Below are 21,325 nucleotides of genomic sequence, written 5' to 3'. Positions count from 1 at the left end.
ACCCGCTGCTGTTCAGCGTAGAAGAGGATTTCCCATAGTAGCTGCTCATACTTTCACTTTCATCCCCAACACTTTCCGCGTCTTCGTCGGCTGATGAGATCGAGCTGATAGTATTGCGTTTCAGACGTTTGTGAGGATGCCCTGAAGGGCTCAGGGCAGACTGTCCATTGGACATACCAGGGTGCATCCCGGAGCCCATGGGTTGATCCTGGGGGTGGGGACTGTAGTTATAATAACTACCTGGACTATCCATCTGCTTCTGTGGAGGTAGCATGGAGTGTGTTCCGTTAGGTGGCATCATTATAGAAGCTGGAAGAAATCCCAGAAATTAACCTATTACAGCGATACACAAATTATCCACATAATAGTATGATGACCCTTCTACATGCATTTACAGCTCTTTAGTTTACTTCATTTCCTGGACCCCTTTCTACTTACCCAATAGTGTAATGTTATGTAACATGCACCTCTATTGTAAGATCATGCACTTGTAATAGAATGTACAAATGGAATGTAACAATGAACTGAAACTTACGCCGTGTGACCCTCAGTAACTCTCGTGCCGAGAACACTCCTGTTGCCATGATGCTGTCATTTCCAGAAACGCCAGAATGGATATTTCCAGGCACTGAAACATAAAACAATACATCACATTATTACTGAATAGGAATATTTTCTGCTTTATGTAGATTTTATACCATACAAATACAGTAATATTCAGAGTTTACTTTGTGTTGAAGTTTTTATGAGTTTTTTTTTTATTGTGCCAGTATTCTTAATTTAGGAAGACAATTTTTTTTCTATGATTAATCTTAATAACATTTTGAAATAGCCCAGTTGTCAGAAATTCCACACTAGCACAATACCCCACATCATTTGAAAAACATACAGAAATCACAAAACATTTTTGAAAACAATATTTTTTGTCATTGGTCAAATACGAGTAAAACCTTGGGCAGTAATGGTCATTGATGTTTGGATGCACCCTAGTTTATCTAGCACAGTATTAACACATTTTCTTTCTGTCAATTATTGATTGTGGTATGTATGCAGACTGCCTGCACATGTGAGCATTACTGAAGATTGATCAATGCTGTGTGTGCCTGCCCTGCTCTTTTCCTCTTTTCGTACTTGATCAGCAGATTTTTTTTATTATTCTTATCAGCTCCCTCCCCACAATTGATATATTTATACTTTTGAGAGAAATCTTTCACATCATGCTGTACATGTGTACGCGTCCCACACACTAGCATGTCAATGTCAGATGTAACATCACCTACAAAGCAGCACACTCCCATACACCTCCAAGGGAAACATTACACTGACCCAGTAGTCTCTATACATTCATTTGATATCAACCATGTGTAAATGTGCATTCACATTCCGCATGCATTCCGCTCGTACTGATCATCTTTTGAAGATAGAAATCTTCTTTAAAATATTATGTGTGATTTGATTCCTTCTTTTCACAGTTCTGAGTGACCAATAAAGCACTGCATACTTCAGTCCAACTCAGTAAACATCAATGAATATACGTGTATAATACTTTTATACAGATATTTTCAATGACAAACACCTTTATTTCACCCATAATATCCACACTATTTTTTATTAATTGTAAGAACAGTACATCATCTGTTCTTTCTACACATATTATTTTCCTGCTATAATTTCCCAAGGGGGTAACATAAATAATGTCTGCTGATTTTGTGTACAGATGGGTTTTTTTTGGTGTATAGTGTTGTGTGTGTACCACACCTCCTGACAAATATCTGGTCTAGCTTCACAGCTGACATTACATACAAAAAAATCACTACGGTTTTATTTAAATTTCCTGCTTCGGTCGACCTGTGGGTAGATTTATCAGTACACAAATTAGCACCACACAGAGAACATATATATATATATATGTGTGTGTGTGTGTGTGTTATGCTGGATATATTCATTTAATTAATTGATTTTAAATTCTATTAGGGTCAAGTACACTTTATGTCTTGTGTTCCTGAATGCGCAGTGTTATACCCTTGAATTTATATTTCTCCTTTTAGTTTGTTCAAATTTAAAACATTAATTCCTGATTAAGATTTATAACTAAGCATTCATTGTTGGTAGACTTTAAAACTGCATAGATTACCAAGGCCAATCCTCTCCATAGGTTTTTCTGGTGAGGGGGAAGGCTTGACCACTACTTCAGATCTATTTCACATAATACTTTTATGACAAAAAACATTTCATTAAGAAATCAATCTACTGCATAACAGTTAACACAATGATAGCAAAGTCTGTTACAAAATAAAAAAAAAAAAATGTTACAAAGTCAAACACAGGAGCAGGACACTATAGGGACCCTTCTCTCCCTGTAAAGGGAGACAACTCTTGTTAACAGATTGACTTTCAACTGCGGCAAGTTGGCACCTACTCCATTGACACGATACATTATGTGACAATATTCAAGTAATCTGGATAAAATTTGTAATCTAACCTGGACAATGCAATCAAGTTGTGAATTATTTTGAATGCATGCATCTCTCGCATTGATCACTATGAGATAAACGTTTTATTGTCGTCAATTACTGATAAGTTTCAAATGGAAAAGTCGAATAATCATATGTACACATCTTATCAAAAACATACAAAGTGTCACCCTCACAGTATAATTATTAACAATTAATCTGTGTATTCAGCTAATATCAAACTAACGTGTACCTTGGAAGTCCGATGAGCATCAAGGTGTGCGAGTGTGTGGGTGGGTTGGGGTCAATATCAGTCAATAGTTCATAATATAATATGTAAATTTTCCCTGTTGTAAAACCTATTCAAAGGTAAGTAAAATGCTATTTCAGTTTCCTCAATCCTTGAGGAAACTAATGCCCATTTCATCATTCAAAATAGACACCTTTCTTTTGAATATAGGATAGAATACCTAGTATATATAGAGGAAGTTTTTTCCCAGAATACATGTATCTACAAATTTAGTGTAACCCGTCAGATTGTTGTGCATGAAATGAGGACAAATAAACAGTTCAAATTTCCTTCACTAAAAGTTCATGTTACTTAAAACAGGTAAACATATTTTTAAAGACAGCATCAGATATAACTATGTCCATCATACAGGTAAGCTACCCTGACACAGAGCTTAGTAATGAACTGCAGCTATCTCACAGTACAATATGATTCATGATATGAACATGTGATATGATAATGTATCACAATACAGTTTTTATTACTTTAATATCTTCCGATTTCATAGTTTTCTATTGTTTAGTTTGTAGTGGTAGCACATTTAGTCTTCCCCCTAAGTAAAAGGTAAAAATCACACGACCTATTCTATTTACATATAGTTCATGAACTGTTCAAAAGTAACAAATAAAAATTACCAGACTATCAAGGGTTCCAAATACTTTTAAACTTATGCCACATCCAGAATCATTCAATATGAATGACATAATATAACTTACAACTGTATCACAATATCATATTGATGACAGAGTTGTCCAAGTTTTTAAATCACTGTCAGACATTTGGTTAGACATAGTTACAGACCAGACAAAGTTTCGTCAGACCAGATACATGTACCTTATATTGCACAGGAAAAAAAATACATCAAAATGCCATTTATTGTTTTTAACAGTAATGCATCTACCACTCATATCCAGTCAAACGTAGTCAGTTTTCCAACCATCGAGGTATCTTTAACATATCAACGCCTGCCGCGACACGGGACCTCCGTTTTTAATATATCCGAAAGACCCACGATTCTCACTTCTAAATGCCGAGTGTTTGACAAAGGAACAATCACTACCCATTACCCATACTTACATCTTAGGTTTAACGTGGCCAGGGTACAAGCGGGGCTCAAACTCAAGACTTCCCAGTTACCAAGCAAATGCTCTACCACTGAGCTAATATGAACAGTCTTTTCTTACTGGGTACAGAACCTTCAACAAATTGAATCAGCCATGTGGCCATGTTGTTTGATTGATCTTCATGTGTGCATCCCAAACTCTCACATAATCGCATTTGTAAATGGTCATAAGGACCGACATTTTCTAGCAAGTTTTCGACCCAGAGAAATTTCTACTGGACTTGCTGAGACTGAAAGTTTTCGACAACTCTGTGATGATAAGTGTATCATAGAGGCTTTCAATCAATACGATCGTAATATTGCCGCAGTGTTGCTCCTCTACTAGTACACATATAATTAAAAGTACTCATTGTCACACCATAATAAAGTAACATTTTCTACATTGAGTTGATCAAAACTGAAAAGAGAATATGCAACTTGCCCAGATACATGTATTAAAAATATTGCAAATTATATACAACTAGATATTGTACCCGATCCTTCAGTACCATAATAGTAATTATATACAACTAGATATTGTACCCGATCCTTCAGCACCATAATAGTAATTATATACAACTAGATATTGTACCCGATCCTTCAGCACCATAATAGTAATTATATACAACTAGATAGTGTACCCGATCCTTCAGCACCATAATAGTAATTATATACAACTAGATAGTGTACCCGATCCTTCAGCACCATAATAGTAATTATATACAACTAGATAGTGTACCCGATCCTTCAGCACCATAATAGTAATTATATACAACTAGATAGTGTACCCGATCCTTCAGCACCATAATAGTAATTATATACAACTAGATAGTGTACCCGATCCTTCAGCACCATAATAGTAATTATATACAACTAGATAGTGTACCCAATCCTTCAGCACCATAATAGTAATTATATACAACTAGATAGTGTACCCGATCCTTCAGCACCATAATAGTAATTATATACAACTAGATAGTGTACCCGATCCTTCAGCACCATAATAGTAATTATATACAACTAGATAGTGTACCTGATCCTTCAGCACCATAATAGTAATTATATACAACTAGATAGTGTACCCGATCCTTCAGCACCATAATAGTATGTTCAATATTACTTCTGGTTTATCTTCTGCAAAGATTACTCAACACCAAAACCCCAATTCCAGTTTTATAAAACAGTCACTGTGACAACAGTCACTGTGACAGTCACACAAATAAAACACACATCTTTGTTATCTCTATAGCCCTTAACAATCTACCTTTGATATCTCTATAGGCCTTAACAATCTACCTTTGATATCTCTATAGGCCTTAACAATCTACCTTTGATATCTCTATAGGCCTTAACAATCTACCTTTGATACCTCTATAGGCCTTAATACTCTACCTTTGATATCACTATAGGCCTTAACAATCTACCTTTGATATCACTATAGGCCTTAACAATCTACTTTTGATATCACTATATGCCTTAACAATCTACCTTTGATATCTATATAGCCCTTAATAATCTACCTTTGACATCTCTATGGGCCTTAATAATCTACATTTGATATCTCTAGAGGCCTTAAGGTAGTACTCTACATCGTCATAATGGCTGACTTCCTTTAAAAACATGGATGAAAAAATAGATATCAGCAATATTTGTCTTCTCCTTTTCCATTTAAATACCTAGCCGAGTAGTTCAGTAGGTTTGAATACCGACTGCTGAACTGTAGGTCGCAGGTTCGAGTCCAGCAGGAGTTTTTAATTTTTTTCAGATTACCTTCTACTAAAACTATTTTTTGACAAAATAAAGTAAATTTGAAAATTTTCAACTTCAAAATATTGTTGTACATATCCTCCACTTTTCATCTACATCAAATCTCTCTGGTGTAGCATACCTCCTTAATAATTTATCTTTGATATCTCTATATGCCTTAACAATCTACCTTTGATATCTCTATAGGCCTTTACAATCTACCTTTGATATCTCTATAGCCTTAATAATCTACCTTTGATATCTTGGTCACTGTTCATTTGTTGCAAGTCCACATAATCATTTCGGGGGTCAGGAACTGGAAAGAGAATAAACTTTCAATGATAACAACATTCAGAAAATGAAGTCCTTTTTTTAAAATTTGGCATTTAAATGCTTTTTTATAATGAAGTTGAAAGCTACCAAAATTTGCAACATGAAACAAATGTAACTAAGCAGGGTAGGAATTGCATGTTTGAATTCCTTTCAAGATCTCAAGTATAAAGTAAATAGACCTGTAGGAATGGGACTAAACACCATAGGACTCATCCAAAGTTGGGCATATTCAAAGTAAAACATATTTGAATGCCACATTCATACAAACTTTCACAATATTTAAAGACCATACTACAATACCACACTATTGATTCTAAATAACCTTATCCTCAGCAAAATGAATTGGGTCAGGGTCATTTCACACAATCTGGCCATAAGCAACCTTTCTGCAAAGTACTAGTCTAATGTTTCTGTGTTACAAAGTTATGAACTTTACAAATTTTTTGAACATTTTTACCAGTCACCTAGGCTAAATGACCTTGAGTTAGGGTCATTACACATCACCTGGCCATAAGCAACCATTGAGCAATGTATAAGCTTTTATTGTCACTCTGTAAGTTATTGTATATAGCCCATATGGAAATAGTGGCAAGGATGGACAGATGTGGCAAATCCTATACCCGGGACGTTGCTTCACAATCTTAGTTTATAGTAGTCACCTGCGCCACTTAATTCTAAAATTTAGTAGCCCTAGTTAATCATAAGGGGTTAGGTTTCAAACAGAAATACAAGATTAACCTGTAAGCATGTCATTCAATACCTAATGTAACTGAAATGTGTCTGAAATGTAGAATTGACAGAAACAGAAACTACATATGGTAAAAAGATGAACTTTCAAAATATTTGCTCTTTTTATACATAAATGCAACTTAAGCAGTAAAAACATACTGTGTTTTATTTTTTTGATTTGATAGATAAAAAGTTGATTTGTTGAATATGAATCAAGATTTCGGGGTATATAATAACTGGAAAACAGGTCATTTTCTTTAGCAATTGCGTTATATTTGCACAGTGGAAAAGATCTTTCGGAATATCGTAGTCCTCCCCTACAAACATAGGATAATGCTACGATACTCATCTTCTGGGAAACCTTGTTTTGGGGGCCTAGGTAAAATTTCTCACTACAGACAACTAAGCAACCATGAAGCAATATCCCTGCTATACATACCCCAAAACACTTCAAAAAAGAGTGGTATCAAAATATGGCAAATTCTGAAGGAAATACTTTTTTCTTTCTTTCATAACTTACCATAACTGTGAATAAAATTTGCAAGGTACAGGTCTAATTCTCTCACAGAAACGCTTATATGATGCGGATTCACACACAACAAAGGATTAACACAGTCCATGGATTTCTCCAGACGCTCTCCATCCGTGCTTTCTAGTGGAATAGCTTTAAACAAAATCACCATCACCAGGTCCAAACGCCACACTTTGTCTGCCTGGCGTAGGCAGTCAATACGACGCATTTTGCCCTTCTGATCTGGGTTACTCAACACGCATATTGGAGGTCTTTTGTTAGTCACACTTAGCACAAAGTCCTCTCGACATTCCTGAGTTATATCTTTCCGTAATTTTGCCAACAATCTTGAAGCCCATTTCTGTTTGATTTCTGGTTTTTCGTTCTGGAAAAGATGTGTATAATTCTTTTTTTGTCATACTATGAATGTACAATGTGCTAAATGGGATATCATGGAATCATATAGACAAGCTGATGCTTTAAATACTGGTACAAAAAATGCCATGCAACCAAGTAAGTTCTGAACTAGTGACAATGTTCATATCAACTCCTGCATATGATGTGTACCTTCTCTAATTTGTACTTTGTGCTTACATACAACATGTCCTTTACCAACTCATCATTTCAAACTTGTTTAGTCATCCCGATTTTTGTTTCATGAGAGACCTGTACAACAAGTACTGCCAATTGTGATTCACAAGGCTCTTATTGGATGTGATATTAAAGCGATTCATTTGTATCATTTTAAAATTCATGTGTAGGGCCACCTTTAAAAATTTGTCTGTTTTCTCTCTCCTAACCGACTGACAAAAAAAAGAAACCTGACAAAACTGCTTTTAGTCTACGAGAATTGATACTTTTTTCAACATTCCGGATTATTCTCAAACCATTGACACCAGTTTTAATTTTACACCTGCAACTACTTGATCATACCAAATGCTGAACTTATAAAAGATCACATAATGAGAACTATCTTGGGGACCAACATTAAATAGCTGATGCTAACAACAAGCCATGTGCCAGCAAAACGATGCTGTGTTTGATAAACATTAAAAGTTTAGCATTGTTAAAAAAAATTCCCTACTACCTAACTACCCTTATTTTAAATGCTGGGCCAGGATAGGGCAAGCTAACATTTCTTTTAAGGTGGCCTAAGAATGCATATGTAACTGTATACTGTAACATTAATACATTTTCAGTATTTTCTTGTTAAAAACTTTGTCTTTGAAAAAATCTACATACTGAAACTAATAATCTATCTTCAAAGTCTGATGTTCATTGATATAAAAATTACCTGTAATTCTTCTTTCACTCTTCTTTCTTCCTCCATTGACATCCGTTTCTCATGTTTTTTGTAATATTTGCGTTTGGCTGCCTGTAGATTAAACCATGTGTAGGAGAAAGCCTTCACATGAGGCAGCAAAGCCTCGATGAAGGGGTGGAACTCGTCCTACAATGACAGAAATACACCATGAAAGACATTCATTTTACTAACATCATCCAACACTGTAACTAATCTGGACTAAAGGTCCAAGCAATCTAATATTCATATTCCAATATCCTTTTCTGTAAAGAAAAAATCTTCAAAATCTCACTGATGTTATGACATAACAACACCAGTGTGACATCACATTGCGGAAACTTCTAACATCACGTCAAAATAAAAATGGAAAGCTATAAACCAGGTACATTCGAGAGAGCAATCATGACTATTGCATCGTGTTGACTCACAAGTACATCGCAATTTGTAGGAAATCAAAATTTACAAGAATACCTTTTAAACATCACATGTAAATAAAGATATTATCATATGTTGTTTTTTTCTTCAAACTGAACAACATGAAACAAGGTGAACAGACAAACTGAATAATGCCTGTTAAATAGACTGTAAACAAGAGCTGTCTTAACTGGACCTATAGCCCTGTGGGGAACACCCAAACTGGGCTTTATTTCAAATATTGCAATGTCAAGACACCTTCTAAACTTATCTAAATGTCCTTGCTCCAGGAATTTCTAATCTGTCAAAGCAAGTGATCTTCACCTTTTCCAATAACCTTGGACAAGGATTAAGACATCCACTGGTGCTGAAACCCAACCAAAATATATTGGCGAACTTGCTTGTACTATACAACCAATCAAAATAAGTGTTTGAATTTAGTACCTGCCTATCATTCCTGGAATACAAGTTACCCGCAAATCTATTTTGAATGCCATTTTCATTTTTCTCCAATAATTTCTGTTCCTGGTTGAAGATATGTGACCAACAGAACTCTCAGAATTGTTGTATAGTAGTGGCCCATGATAAAATAGGGGTGCGACTTTATAACTGCAAATCTTCAGGCAAATTCACAACTGTCATATGTATTTTTGTATTGCTTATGGGAGTTAAGAGATTGATCACTGTTCGTTATCTTCACCTTTCATGTATTACCACACAAGCAATCGTACAGTACATGTGGGCAAGACAATATTTCATAACACACTGACCTTATCAAAATGACCTTAATTGAATATCATCACAACCCTTCATGTCATGTTTAATTAATATATTGTGTCCTATTGAGTGAATAATCCATTTTACAAAGAGATGACTTTTAGATATAAATTTAACACTTTTTTCCTCATTGACCTTCATCCTTGTCCAAATGATCCTAAGGTCAAGGTTAAGATTATAATGTACCCTCAGGTCATAAGCATCATTCACTATGAGTGGCTAATCTTTCTAGTTGGAATAATTAAGCAGACGAATAGGGCTATATTTTCTCATTTTTTTCTTTCTCTATTTAATTATCAAATCAGATTACCTCTGACTGATTATAGTAAATTAAAATGAAGAGGACATAAGAAAATAAATGTAAAGTTTAAAGAACTGAATATTAAAAGTATAGAATTAAATGATTGATTGTATATTGTTTAACGTCCCACTCAAGAATACTTCAATCATATAAAGGTGTCACCATTGCTGGTAAAGGGCTGCAAAATTTAGGCCTACACTCGATGTTTACGGCCTTTAAGCAGGGAGGGATCTTTTTCGTGCCACACCTACTGTGACACGAGGCTTCGGTTTTTGCGGTCTCATCTGAAGGACTGCCCCATTTAGTCGCCACTTTTGACAAGCAAGGAGTACTGAGGACCTATTCTAACCCGGATCCCCACAATACGATAGGCCTATTTAAATAAAAATAAAACTGTATGAAAATTATGAGATAAAGGTTTCACACAAACTCACTAACAAAAGCCTCAGACAATTCTAAAAATAACACAGTCAATACGGGACTTCTGAGATACGGATCCACTCTGACTTTTATCGCACGTTGAACGTGATTTGTAGGGCATTTCACTTCCGGATTACAATAACAACTAAGTAAACAAGCATGGGGTTCTTCAATTTCTATCAAATTTCTGCATTTAAATGCTATCTTTAAAAGGAAAGAATCACTACAACCATTTTATAGAAAAATGCATTTGATTAAAATATGCGAGTTGGCTATGGAAATAAATCTAGGGAATATTTTGAGGATATCGGTAAAACTTCACGCCTTGCATCCAATGATATGCGCCTATATGCACCTTTTCCCTTCCAAGTAATTTACACCCAGGTACTAAGGACCAATAGTGACTTGGATCGTCATCGTGGGACTGCGCATAGCTCTTTACAGACCGTCTGCTAGCACCACACTATTTATATTGATGTCAACTTTGCCCTACAATTGGTTATTATCACGTGACCGTGTTGTATAAACGTCAAATATAATCGGTCGTTCTGGCACATCCCGAAATTTCCGTATTGGTTGATTGATTGCATATTGTTTTACGTCCCTCTCGAGAATATTTCACTCATATGGAGATGTCACCACTGCTGGTGAAGGGCTGCAAAATTTAGGCCTATGCTCGGCGCTAATGACCATTGAGCAGGGAGGAATCTTTATCGTGCCACACCTGCTGTGACATGGGACCTCGGTTTTTGCGGTCTCATCCGAAGGACCGTCCGCCCCATTTAGTTGCCTCTTACGACAAGCAAGGGGGTCAGAGGACCTATTCCAACCCGGATCCCCATGGGTGAATTGGAAGTCAAATCATAAGAATGAAGACTTTTAATAGAAGTTGATACTATCCTTGCCATAGCAACAATGATGGTAATTCTTATAATTCTGAGAGAGAAAAAAACACCTTAATTTCAGTTTCATGGCTGTCCAAATGCAGCCATATTTAAAAAAAACAACCCAAAACTCAGTTGAAAATCCTAGTGCTTCAAGCTCAGAAACATTTAAATTTTTTGTGGAAGCTCTGTAGAGACCAATTTGACCCATGTGAGACTGATATCCATGCTCTGCACTGCTTTGATGTCATTTACCAATATAACGAAAGATTTCAAACATAACATTACATAGTAAAATATTTGTGCTGATTTTCTATGTAGATAATATGATTATCTGAGGATAATATTTGATTTAAGCAGTTCAAAAATACTGTGTAAACCTTACATTTTCTGGTGCATGCTCTTTTCCATTGTGCAATTAGTCCAGATTTCTTAATTAAAACAATCCTAATGTAATTGAAAAAGCAACACCACTCCTTCAAGACCACAAGAACATTAGTGCCATCACTTTATGACTCTGCATACATGAAGCCATTTTGCAGCTGTTTTTGCTGCAAAGTTAAATGTGTCTTTTCCAATTAGTCATGCCAAAGGAACATTTTTGCAAAGCCTGCTAGACAACTGATAGACAAATTTTGATATGAAAAATTCAAATAAACAAATTTCAGGCGAGCTAATTTAAGCTTTAAGAATTTTGATAATGTATTATATGCATGATCATGATGATGCTTATTGGTGCACAAAATGATTCACTTCATTTGATAACTAGAGGCCTGTCAGTTAGTCTGGATGTGTATTCAATATGAATGCAATTTGACATTTATCCTAACGGTAGACTTCATTATCTGGCAGGAGCTTTAACAAAGTAACATTTGTGGTTTAAGTACAACAAACAAACATTCAAAATCAATTAAAACATGCTTGTTGATCACTATATTCCAAACTATGACCAGGCCCAATTGATCTCTTTGACCTTGAAATCAAAGCTCTGACCCTGACCTTTTATTACATCAAGTACAACATATGGTGTCTCTATCTTGTATAGATCAAAAGTTAAAGATAGGTGTGCACACAAACCAAGAACAGACAGATGGACATCGAGACGTAGTGGGGCAGACAAACCAAATCGATATGTTTTCAATTTCTTGGACATATGATTAGATACAGTTTCCACGCTTTCTACATCATGTGGAGTGCAGCTAAATACCTGAATGTTTATAAAATGTCTTGCAATATAGCCCCTTCACACATTGATAAAAATGACTACAATATATATCTGGGTATTGAACATATAGCTATAGAATGTGATCTTTGTCTTTGTGATTTAAGAGCTGGGGGATTTTCATTAGCAGGTACTTACTCCACTCCTATCAATATGACTGATACATCATTACAGGTTCTGGTTTACATTCATGATGAATTACAATCATCTCCTCCTGTGAGATTACGATCTCTGTGCAAGTTGCTGGCTGATAGTAGGGATGTCACAAGAATAGGAGTAATTTTCATAAACTTCAATGCTTTCAGACGGGATGGATGAGTTTATTAGTATATCATATAAACTTTGTGTTCATATTTGTACTCTGAAACAGTTTATTTTTTGCCATTTTGTTGACATACACACTTGCAGTGCTGAATGCTGTAAAGATTTATAGCTTTTCACTTTGCAATGCTTGTAAAAGTCTTTGAGAAAGTTTATAATTCAGGTGATAGTTAATGAATGGATATCTGTATCTGCGCAGTGTGTGCTTCCATACACATACCAACATTTTTATGTACAGCCATAACACTGCCCATACCCCTGTGTGTAATGTTCTAGTGGATGTAAGAGGCCCTGCAGCAAAATTTCTCCAATTTTCGGAATCTATGTCATTTTTTTAAAGTTGCAAATGAAAATTTCGTGTCCCTTTCTCCATTTACAACTCTTTTATACTTGTCTGTGAGGCTAAAGAGTATAATATCGAGGAAATGCATTTTGACAGGCACGTTACAACACGATTTGGGAAAATTCGGCAGCCATTTTGAAAAAAATAATCCCTAGAGTTATTACTGCATTTAAACGTTTTATAGCTAATATACACCCCATTCTGCTCACATAAAACTACACACAACTACAAAGTACTTAGATATAGACTATAAAACCCTTTCAACCAAATAATAGAAATTAAAACTTTCTCAGAAGTTCACTATTAGCGCGGAGGAAACCAGAATACTATACCATGGTCATCTTTTGCTAACTATCACATCCATTTGTGCGTTCGTTTCGTCCTCATGAGAAATTTATCCGATGTACTTTTAAATCACTGTTTTCATGGATGATGTTTCGGATATTATTACGGTCTTCTTCTGGCACTGTGACTGGGAAAAAAGCCAACGAATTCCCTGACCCCGAGTTCTCCTCGAATATCTACTGTGGCGTAGTATGTTTTGAAGACGGGACTATTGTTGTTGTCGCATTCCTTATTTGGAGAATAGGGTCAGCACTTCGGGGCGTTAGACCAATCAACGGAGCTGTCAGAAGTTGATTGACTGGTCAATGCATACACGTATAATAAATTCGTCATTCATTCATAAAATCGCATTTTTTCATCAAAGAAATTGAATGTAACTGTTAAAAGAAATTTTTTTTAAGGGATGTTGTTTGAAAAAAAACTATTTTTTAATTTCAAGCATCTAAATCATTAGGTTCAAATACGTTGTTTGCAATAACATGTAGATTTCAATATCAATTCTTTATTGGCACTTAGTATTATTTTAAAGCACATGCAAGTTCTGTTAGCCATGTAGTGGATCTATAAAATACATAGATATTGTGTTACATGGTATTATAATTGTAACAATCCTTTATTTCTAAGGTATAAAGAGTCTATGACATATATTTAAACAAATTTCTTTTATATAGACAATATTGAGAGGATTCAGTAAACAAGATACAGATCTAATCATATGATATTTTTGAATACTTTTTTTTTTATATGTTTGTATAAAGGACAATCAAATAAAAACATTTTTCATCTTCAACATTGGTCTTACAATGGTAGCAATGATTTATTAAATAGTTGATTCTTTAATCAGAATAAAGACCTCTGTAAAATATCCTTGTTCAATATACACTATGACCTACTACGCACATGTATATATTCAATCAGTGGCCCTCTTATACACATGAATTCCATTCAAATTTCCTATCCATATGAAATCATAAGTGAATGTTAGCCCATGACACACCTTCCCCTGCCAATGTACATTTCGAAACTTCCGAGTCCTTTGAAGGTTATTTTCGCTCCGAAAATTATCCAATATACACCTTTTAGTAAACTATTTTTCAAGAATAGACCTATAACCTATGTCGTCAACATTCAACTTGGGGAGTAAGAACAACAAAACCCTCCATGTCATAAGTCTCAAACTTATGGAACCATATTCAGATTGGGGCAGACCAAAACACCAGGGATTTATCGTATCATAAATTGTTTATCAATTTTTTTTGGTCAATTATTTTATATCAGTGTGCAGATTTTGTTTTTAAAGAAGAAGAATTTTTTGCAAAGTGAAAAGAAAATGGATATTGAAAGTCTTTGTAAATTCATTAGGACATTACACTTCATATAACCATCACCAATCGATTCACTGTTTTAGAAGAGAAAATGAACCTGTTTAATATTTTTTTTCTTACATACATGTAGAAATGTTCTAGTAAAAGTACGTTGAATGCTGAACTGTATATCGCGGGTTCAAGTCCAGCAGGGGTTTTTTCCGATTGCTTTCTACTAAAATTGCATTTTTCTGATTAAATAAAGTAAATTTGAAAGTTTTCAAATTTCAGAATACTGTTGCACATATCCCCAACTTTTCACCCATATCAAATTTCTCTGGTGTAACATTAATCCTTAAAGAGGAGCGTCCCCCACCCCAAAACTCCAGCCAATAATTCTAAGACTTATCCAGATTTCTTGCCATACCGTATATGAAATTGAAAGACTTAGTATACATTTATGAACAATGCAATGACCATATTAACATGAGTAAATTAAATGTTTTATCACGGTTGACTTATGTTTCTGTACGGGAAGAGTGTCGACGAGTGACGTGTATCGCTTTAAGTAATGGCAATTCCTCCCAGAATGTTTGTACACACATTCCTAAAAAGCATTACGTATCACTGTCCCAAAGACCCTCGAATGTCTATAGATACCCTTGATATGTAGATGGGGGTGAGGTGTCTGTACATTGTCCTGTATGTCTATAGATACCCTTGATATGTAGATGGGGGTGAGGTGTCTGTACATTGTCCTGTATGTCTATAGATACCCTTGATATGTAGATGGGGCCATGGGGGTGGGGTGTCTGTACATTGTCCTGCAAAATGTCAGTGGTGTAGCTATGCCGAAAAATCTGCACAAACAAAAATAATATAGAAAGAGGGGGAGCGGCGGATCTTAGAAATAGTGAAATGTCTTTAAATAGCGTCAACGAAGATCAATGTAATTCAGACAGCTTTAAAGATTTTATGCACATACATACCATAAAGAATACAAAATAAAGAGTTGAGCAAACACGGACCCCTGGAATCACCAGCGATGGGTTCAAGTGCCTAGAAAGGGTAAGTACCCCCTGTTGACCGGTCAAACCCGCCGTGAGCCCTATATCCTTATCAGTAAACGGAGTAATCAGTAGTTAAAATCAGTATGTAAAGAACGGCCTTACAATTGGTATGAAACACGCCAGACAGCATTCATCCTAACGACAGATTATATGTGCAAATTAGATCACTATAAGGACCATAGAATTTGCTAAATGCTTACTTTAAACAAGATTGTTGAAACCCCTGTAACATCAACTAATTTGTCAGTAGATCATACGCAGAACATGCTCTTGCGTATCTAATCAGTTGAGAGACGTAAACACCGTGTGCAGGTGATAATGGAATATTGCTACATTCATATGGGAAGTTGACGACGGAGAGCTGAAGCCATCCCGTTTGTCATAAAGTTGAGGCAGTTATGGACAACTTTTTTTCGAGTTCACTGTGATATATCGAATCGACATATGAATGAAAGTAAGTATTGTTAATTATATCAAATTTCCTTCTTTAACACTTTAGCCTCCACTGCACAAGGAGGATACACTGTTTTAAAAGTGTTTTCAAACAAGTGTATCAAATCGTGAGAATCTCTGCATTCACGCTACTTTCCGAAACTTAGTACAATGTACAAAAAGACAATCTAGTGTACTAGTCGTCGCGTTCTTTAACATTTTAAAAACAACAAATTGCTTCTGAAGTTACAATATGATTAATTACTATCATTATAGCATGACCAAAGTTCTGTGGACCACACGACGCGCCCTGCGCATGAAGCTCAAATCTAATTCCCAGAAATAAAATAATCTTTCTAAATGGATTGTATTTGAAAAACGTTGTAAAAAAAATCCTTGATCCGCCCATTGAGCATATCCTTGACAAAATGTGGAACAAATACAAATGTTTTACAAACTGTACCGTGCGGAGAAGTCTTACAACATATTTACAATCAAATTCAAATGTTTATATAAACGGCGGATAAATATGCTCAATGGACGGATCAAAGAATTTAATTTTGATTAGATGGGACTTTTTACACCCACACTTTCTAAAGAAAGTTCAGGTATATTGTTGTTACCCTGGTCCGTCTGTCACTCTTCTTCCTCAAACTCCTCTTTTATCATCAACAGTAACCAATAAATCTGTTGAATTATGATGGGTGGTGCCCTGTAGATGTGCAATAAGGTTTCAGAATTTTAAATTTTACCCTGGGGTTAAAAAACCCCGATGTTTTTTCTAAAAAACACCCGGTTCCCAGAACTCCTGGTACATTTTACACTGTAACCTAATCGTCGTCTGGAAGATGATTGGTGGTGTCCTGTAGACGCACAATAAGGTTTCGGAATTTTTTATTCACAAAAATATGAATATTGCGATGGAATGTATCGAGAAGTCAATCATTTTAATCTACAATTGTTATTCGATATCCGTTCGTCAATTTTCTAGCGTCAGTACATTAAGAGTTTCAGTTCAAAAGTAATGAATATCTTATAAGTAATTAGAATTTTGACTAAAGTCTGAATTTGTTTCATTGTCTCAGGGCCAGGTTTCCAGAAGCCCTCTTACATTTTACACAGTACTAGTACTTAGCCAAATGGTCTTTTTGAAGCCCTTACAATTTACACAGTACTAGTACTTAGTCAAATAGTCTTTTTGAAGCCCTTACATTTGACACAGTACTAGTCTCTTAGAAGATGATTGGGGGTGTCCTGTAGATTCCGAATTCTCATTTTCACCCTGGGGGGCTAAATGGGGGTCGAAAACGACGTATTTCCACCAAAACCTGGTTCACAGACCCCCCCCCCCCCGCCCCCTTACCATTTACTCAGTAGATAAATAATTTGGGGGAAGATGGGTGGTGCTGTCCTGTAAATGTGCAATCAGGTTTCGGAATTTCCATTTTCACCTTGGTGGCCAATTGGAGGTTGAAAAACTACGCTTTTCTGTAGAAAACTTTGTTTCCCGAACTCTTACATTTTATATATGCAGTAGCCAAATAATCCTTTGGGAGATAACTGGTGTCCTTTGGATGTGCAATAAGTTTTCGGAATTTTCTTTTTCTCGGTGACGGCAATTGGAGTGGGAAAATGACGAACAAAAACCTGGTGCTCAGTGCATTCTGTCATGTGCAACAAGAATATATATATTTTAAGGGTTGGATGGAATATCAACCATTTTAAAGATATTTGAACAATAAAAAATGATGGGGGTTGGGATGACGCCAGGACACTTGCTCATCAGAATACTCACTGTATCTGATATGTGCAACCGGAGTGTAATCATATGGTTTAGGGGTCAGGACCTCAGTTGATTTAAATATATTTCAACAATTATGGAATAAAGATGGGGCACTTGCCGAACTGGATACTCAATGCATCTTGACATATGTAGCAAGAGTATATGTTATATGGTAACTAAATTGTGACTTCTTCGTCAGTTGCACGAGTACGGTGGAGAGTATAAGGCAAACACTTGCGTGCGGGTATTGCTGTCTTATGACAGCATCTAGTTTTCGTATGGAGTTGATCTTGATATGCACTTTGAATAAGACTGATAAAAAAAACTATGATGATCATCACTGCATCTAATGAGAGAAAACGAGTATTTCTTTAAAAATATACTTGCTACAATAACTAGATTATATGATCACAGAACGGGATGTATGTCCAGGCACACTACAATGCTGGTAGGGCTGCTGTTTGCAGGTCAGTAATGAATTTCAAATTAACCATTACCAATGTCTAGGCATGTCATCAGAGGATTGTATGTCGACTCGGCCGAAAAGTATACCATGGGATGAAATGATGTTCTGTTGGGTTCGGTCGAGATAGATTAATTCATGAAAAAGAAAGAAAATGGGCACATAATAAGTATGATTTCTCTGGCAATTTGGGCGAAAAAAGAACGTTGAAAATAATTTTCTTCTACTTTACTGTACATTCTTATGTTAGACAGTATACCTGTGACATGTGATTAAAAAAATTGTCCCCGGAATCGAAGATTCGAGGGCATCTAGTTTTTGGCCAATTCGTCTGTCTGAGGCAAAAAAACTTTAAACGTCGGTAATATTTTTTACACCATAAAAGGTAGACCTTTTATATTTGATTAGCTGCACTAATGTAGCCCTATCCGATTTTTTCATTCTGACGTTTTCGGGATACGTCTCCCCCCACCACCCCCCACCCACCCCCAAGAGAGGGCTACATTATTGTAGCTAATATTCGATATGTGCATTATTTGTGGCAAGACCTTTCCATTGACACCGACATCTTTGACCTGGTGATCTTACCATTGAACTTTGACCTACTTTAAAAAAAATCTAATATAAGCCATATCTTTCAAATTGTAAGAGTTACTACATTTATATCTATCAAGTGTATTTCTTGTGAGAAAACTTTTCCAACGATTCTAGATTTGTTGACCTTGTGACCTTGACATAGGTTTTGAAAATTTTCAAAAGACTTTAACTTTGATCGTATTATTTACACAATAAAAGGTAAAGCTTTCATATTTAGTATGTTTATCCCGTGTGGTAAGACCTTTCCATTGACACCAAAAAGTTTGATCATAACATTGACCTACTTTTAGACAATTCGAATATAAGCCATATCTTTCAAATCGTAAGAGGTACTGTTTTATATCAAGCATGTACATTTTTTGTGAAAAGACCTTTCCAATGATACCAGATTTGTTGACCTTTTGACCTTGGCCTAGCTCTTGGAAATTATAAAACTGACTACAATGTCTTACAGTTCCATTTTGTTGTAATCCGGGGGCATCAGTGTTTCACAAACACATCTTGTTTTTTCATAGAATTGAAATGTAAATCTAAATATGACCAAACACAGCATATGTTGCCAAAGGTGACATTCTGGAGGTAGTTTGCAATTTATTTATTTGTTGTTTCTGGTTCTTCGCTCTACAAATTCAAAATGAGCATAATGTGTTTCTTCTGATGAGTATAGTTGATATAATTAAAACCCGAGAAGAAACAAAATGTCTTTTTGAAACACTGATGCCTCCGCATGGCATCAAAGTATTTTTGGTACCAAAAAAAAGAGAAAGAAGATTGATTGATTGTATCTTGTGAAACGTCCCTCTCGAGAATTTTTCACTCATAGTCATATGGAGACGTCACCAAGACCGGTGAAGGGCTTCTTTAGGCCTATGCTCGGCGCTTACGGCCATTGAACAGTGGGGGTTCTTTAGCGTGCCACACCTACTGTGACAAGGGACATCCGTTTTTAAAGGACATCTCCGAGGACTCGTGACATTCACACCTGATGCCGAGCGTTTGGCAATGGAACTGTCACTACCTGTTTTAACGACTTAGGTATGTCACGACCGGGATTCGAACCCCGACCTTCCGCACGCGGGGCGAGCGCTCCATCTCTGGACCACCGCGGAGGTAAGAAAGATCTTGTCACCAGGAATGTACAGGTGAAATATGAAAGCCTTAACACTAACCATTCAAAAGTTATAGCCGAGGTTAAAGTTTTTCAAAAGCAGGTCAAACTCCACGGTCAAGGTAATGAGGTCAAATATTATAGTACCAAAAGAAAGTTATTGTCAAAAGGAATATACATGTGATGTATGAAAGTCTTACCACCATCCATTCAAAAGTTATGACCTAGGTAAAAGTTTTTGAGGACAAACAGACGAACAGACAAACTATAAGCCCCGAAATCTCCGATCCCATCACCGGGGCATTAACACCCCCCACAAAATTTGCACTTTTCTCAAAAATAAATTCTCTTGTCAACAGCAACGCATAGGAATATTTTTCAATCCTAATTTCGCAAGTGTTCCGAATAATTATACCACTTAGAGCATAGGAATTTTGAAAACAGTAAATACTTGAATTTATGATTTCATGACTTGTAGAAAGGAAATTACCGATACTCCGATGCTAATGGTATCATATTATAAAAAATAAAAAGGTTGAATATAATTAGGTAGTTCTTTACTTTCGGTCTTGCAATATATCTTTGAAGCCCTTTAATAATCTGCAAGAAATTAATTCGGGAAATTAGATGATGGGATATCTTATATAGATAATTCAAATATTCGCTAAAAAGTCGTTGCTAATTTGGGTGTTCTGAATCAACATCTCAGGATCAACAACTATTTTCTTTCTACTTTGACGTCCTGATCGTATCAGGAGAGAAGTGCAATGTCAAAGAAAATGTTGTCACGGAAAACCGCTTCGCCCAAAAGTTCAGAACAGTGTCCTTTTTCACAAAAAATATATTTTGCGACTAAGATAAAAATAATTCTTCCTGCCTTACAAGTAACTATCACTATATCGTATGTGAGGAAGAGAGTTTGATCGCTTTAATACAGTGGCGGATTTAGGGGGGGGGGGGGCACAGCTGGCGCGCGCTCCCCAAATTTTTTTTTAATTTAAGGTAAATCGTGGTATCTTGTTGAGAAAAATGCACTAAACGATAAAAGAATCAATAATATCTTCCACTTCCGGAG

At 35.8% G+C, this 21,325-nt stretch overlaps 1 protein-coding gene and 1 long non-coding RNA gene across 9 annotated transcripts in view; one reads left to right on the top strand and one right to left on the bottom strand.

Annotated features, from left to right (window-relative positions):
- LOC125668715 (nuclear factor 1 X-type-like) overlaps positions 1-21,325 on the bottom strand; it is a 63,791-nt gene that overhangs the window by 18,405 nt on the left and 24,061 nt on the right. For 4 of the 8 annotated variants that reach the window (XM_048903068.2, XM_048903069.2, XM_056162525.1 and 1 more), the window contains exons 1-6: positions 13,481-13,762; positions 8,458-8,613; positions 7,173-7,548; positions 5,844-5,906; positions 536-628; positions 1-309 (exon numbers count right to left, since the gene is read on the bottom strand). The exon at positions 1-309 is cut by the window's left edge and continues 39 nt beyond it. In XM_048903068.2, the coding sequence (XP_048759025.1) occupies positions 1-309; positions 536-628; positions 5,844-5,906; positions 7,173-7,548; positions 8,458-8,613; positions 13,481-13,489 (1,006 nt within the window). In that variant the 5' untranslated portion in view covers positions 13,490-13,762. Of the gene's footprint in view, positions 310-535; positions 629-5,843; positions 5,907-7,172; positions 7,549-8,457; positions 8,614-13,480; positions 13,763-21,325 lie in introns of those variants that run through there. The other 4 variants (XM_048903065.2, XM_048903066.2, XM_048903070.2 and 1 more) reach the window with 1 other exon arrangement.
- Positions 1-21,325, top strand: part of LOC125668716 (uncharacterized) — a 39,462-nt gene that overhangs the window by 13,939 nt on the left and 4,198 nt on the right. The gene's annotated exons all lie outside the window — the stretch shown is intronic.

This window comes from Ostrea edulis, chromosome 4 (genome assembly GCF_947568905.1).
Source record: "Ostrea edulis chromosome 4, xbOstEdul1.1, whole genome shotgun sequence".
NCBI lineage: Eukaryota > Metazoa > Mollusca > Bivalvia > Ostreida > Ostreidae > Ostrea > Ostrea edulis.
This window is presented reverse-complemented; position numbering and strand designations above follow the sequence as displayed.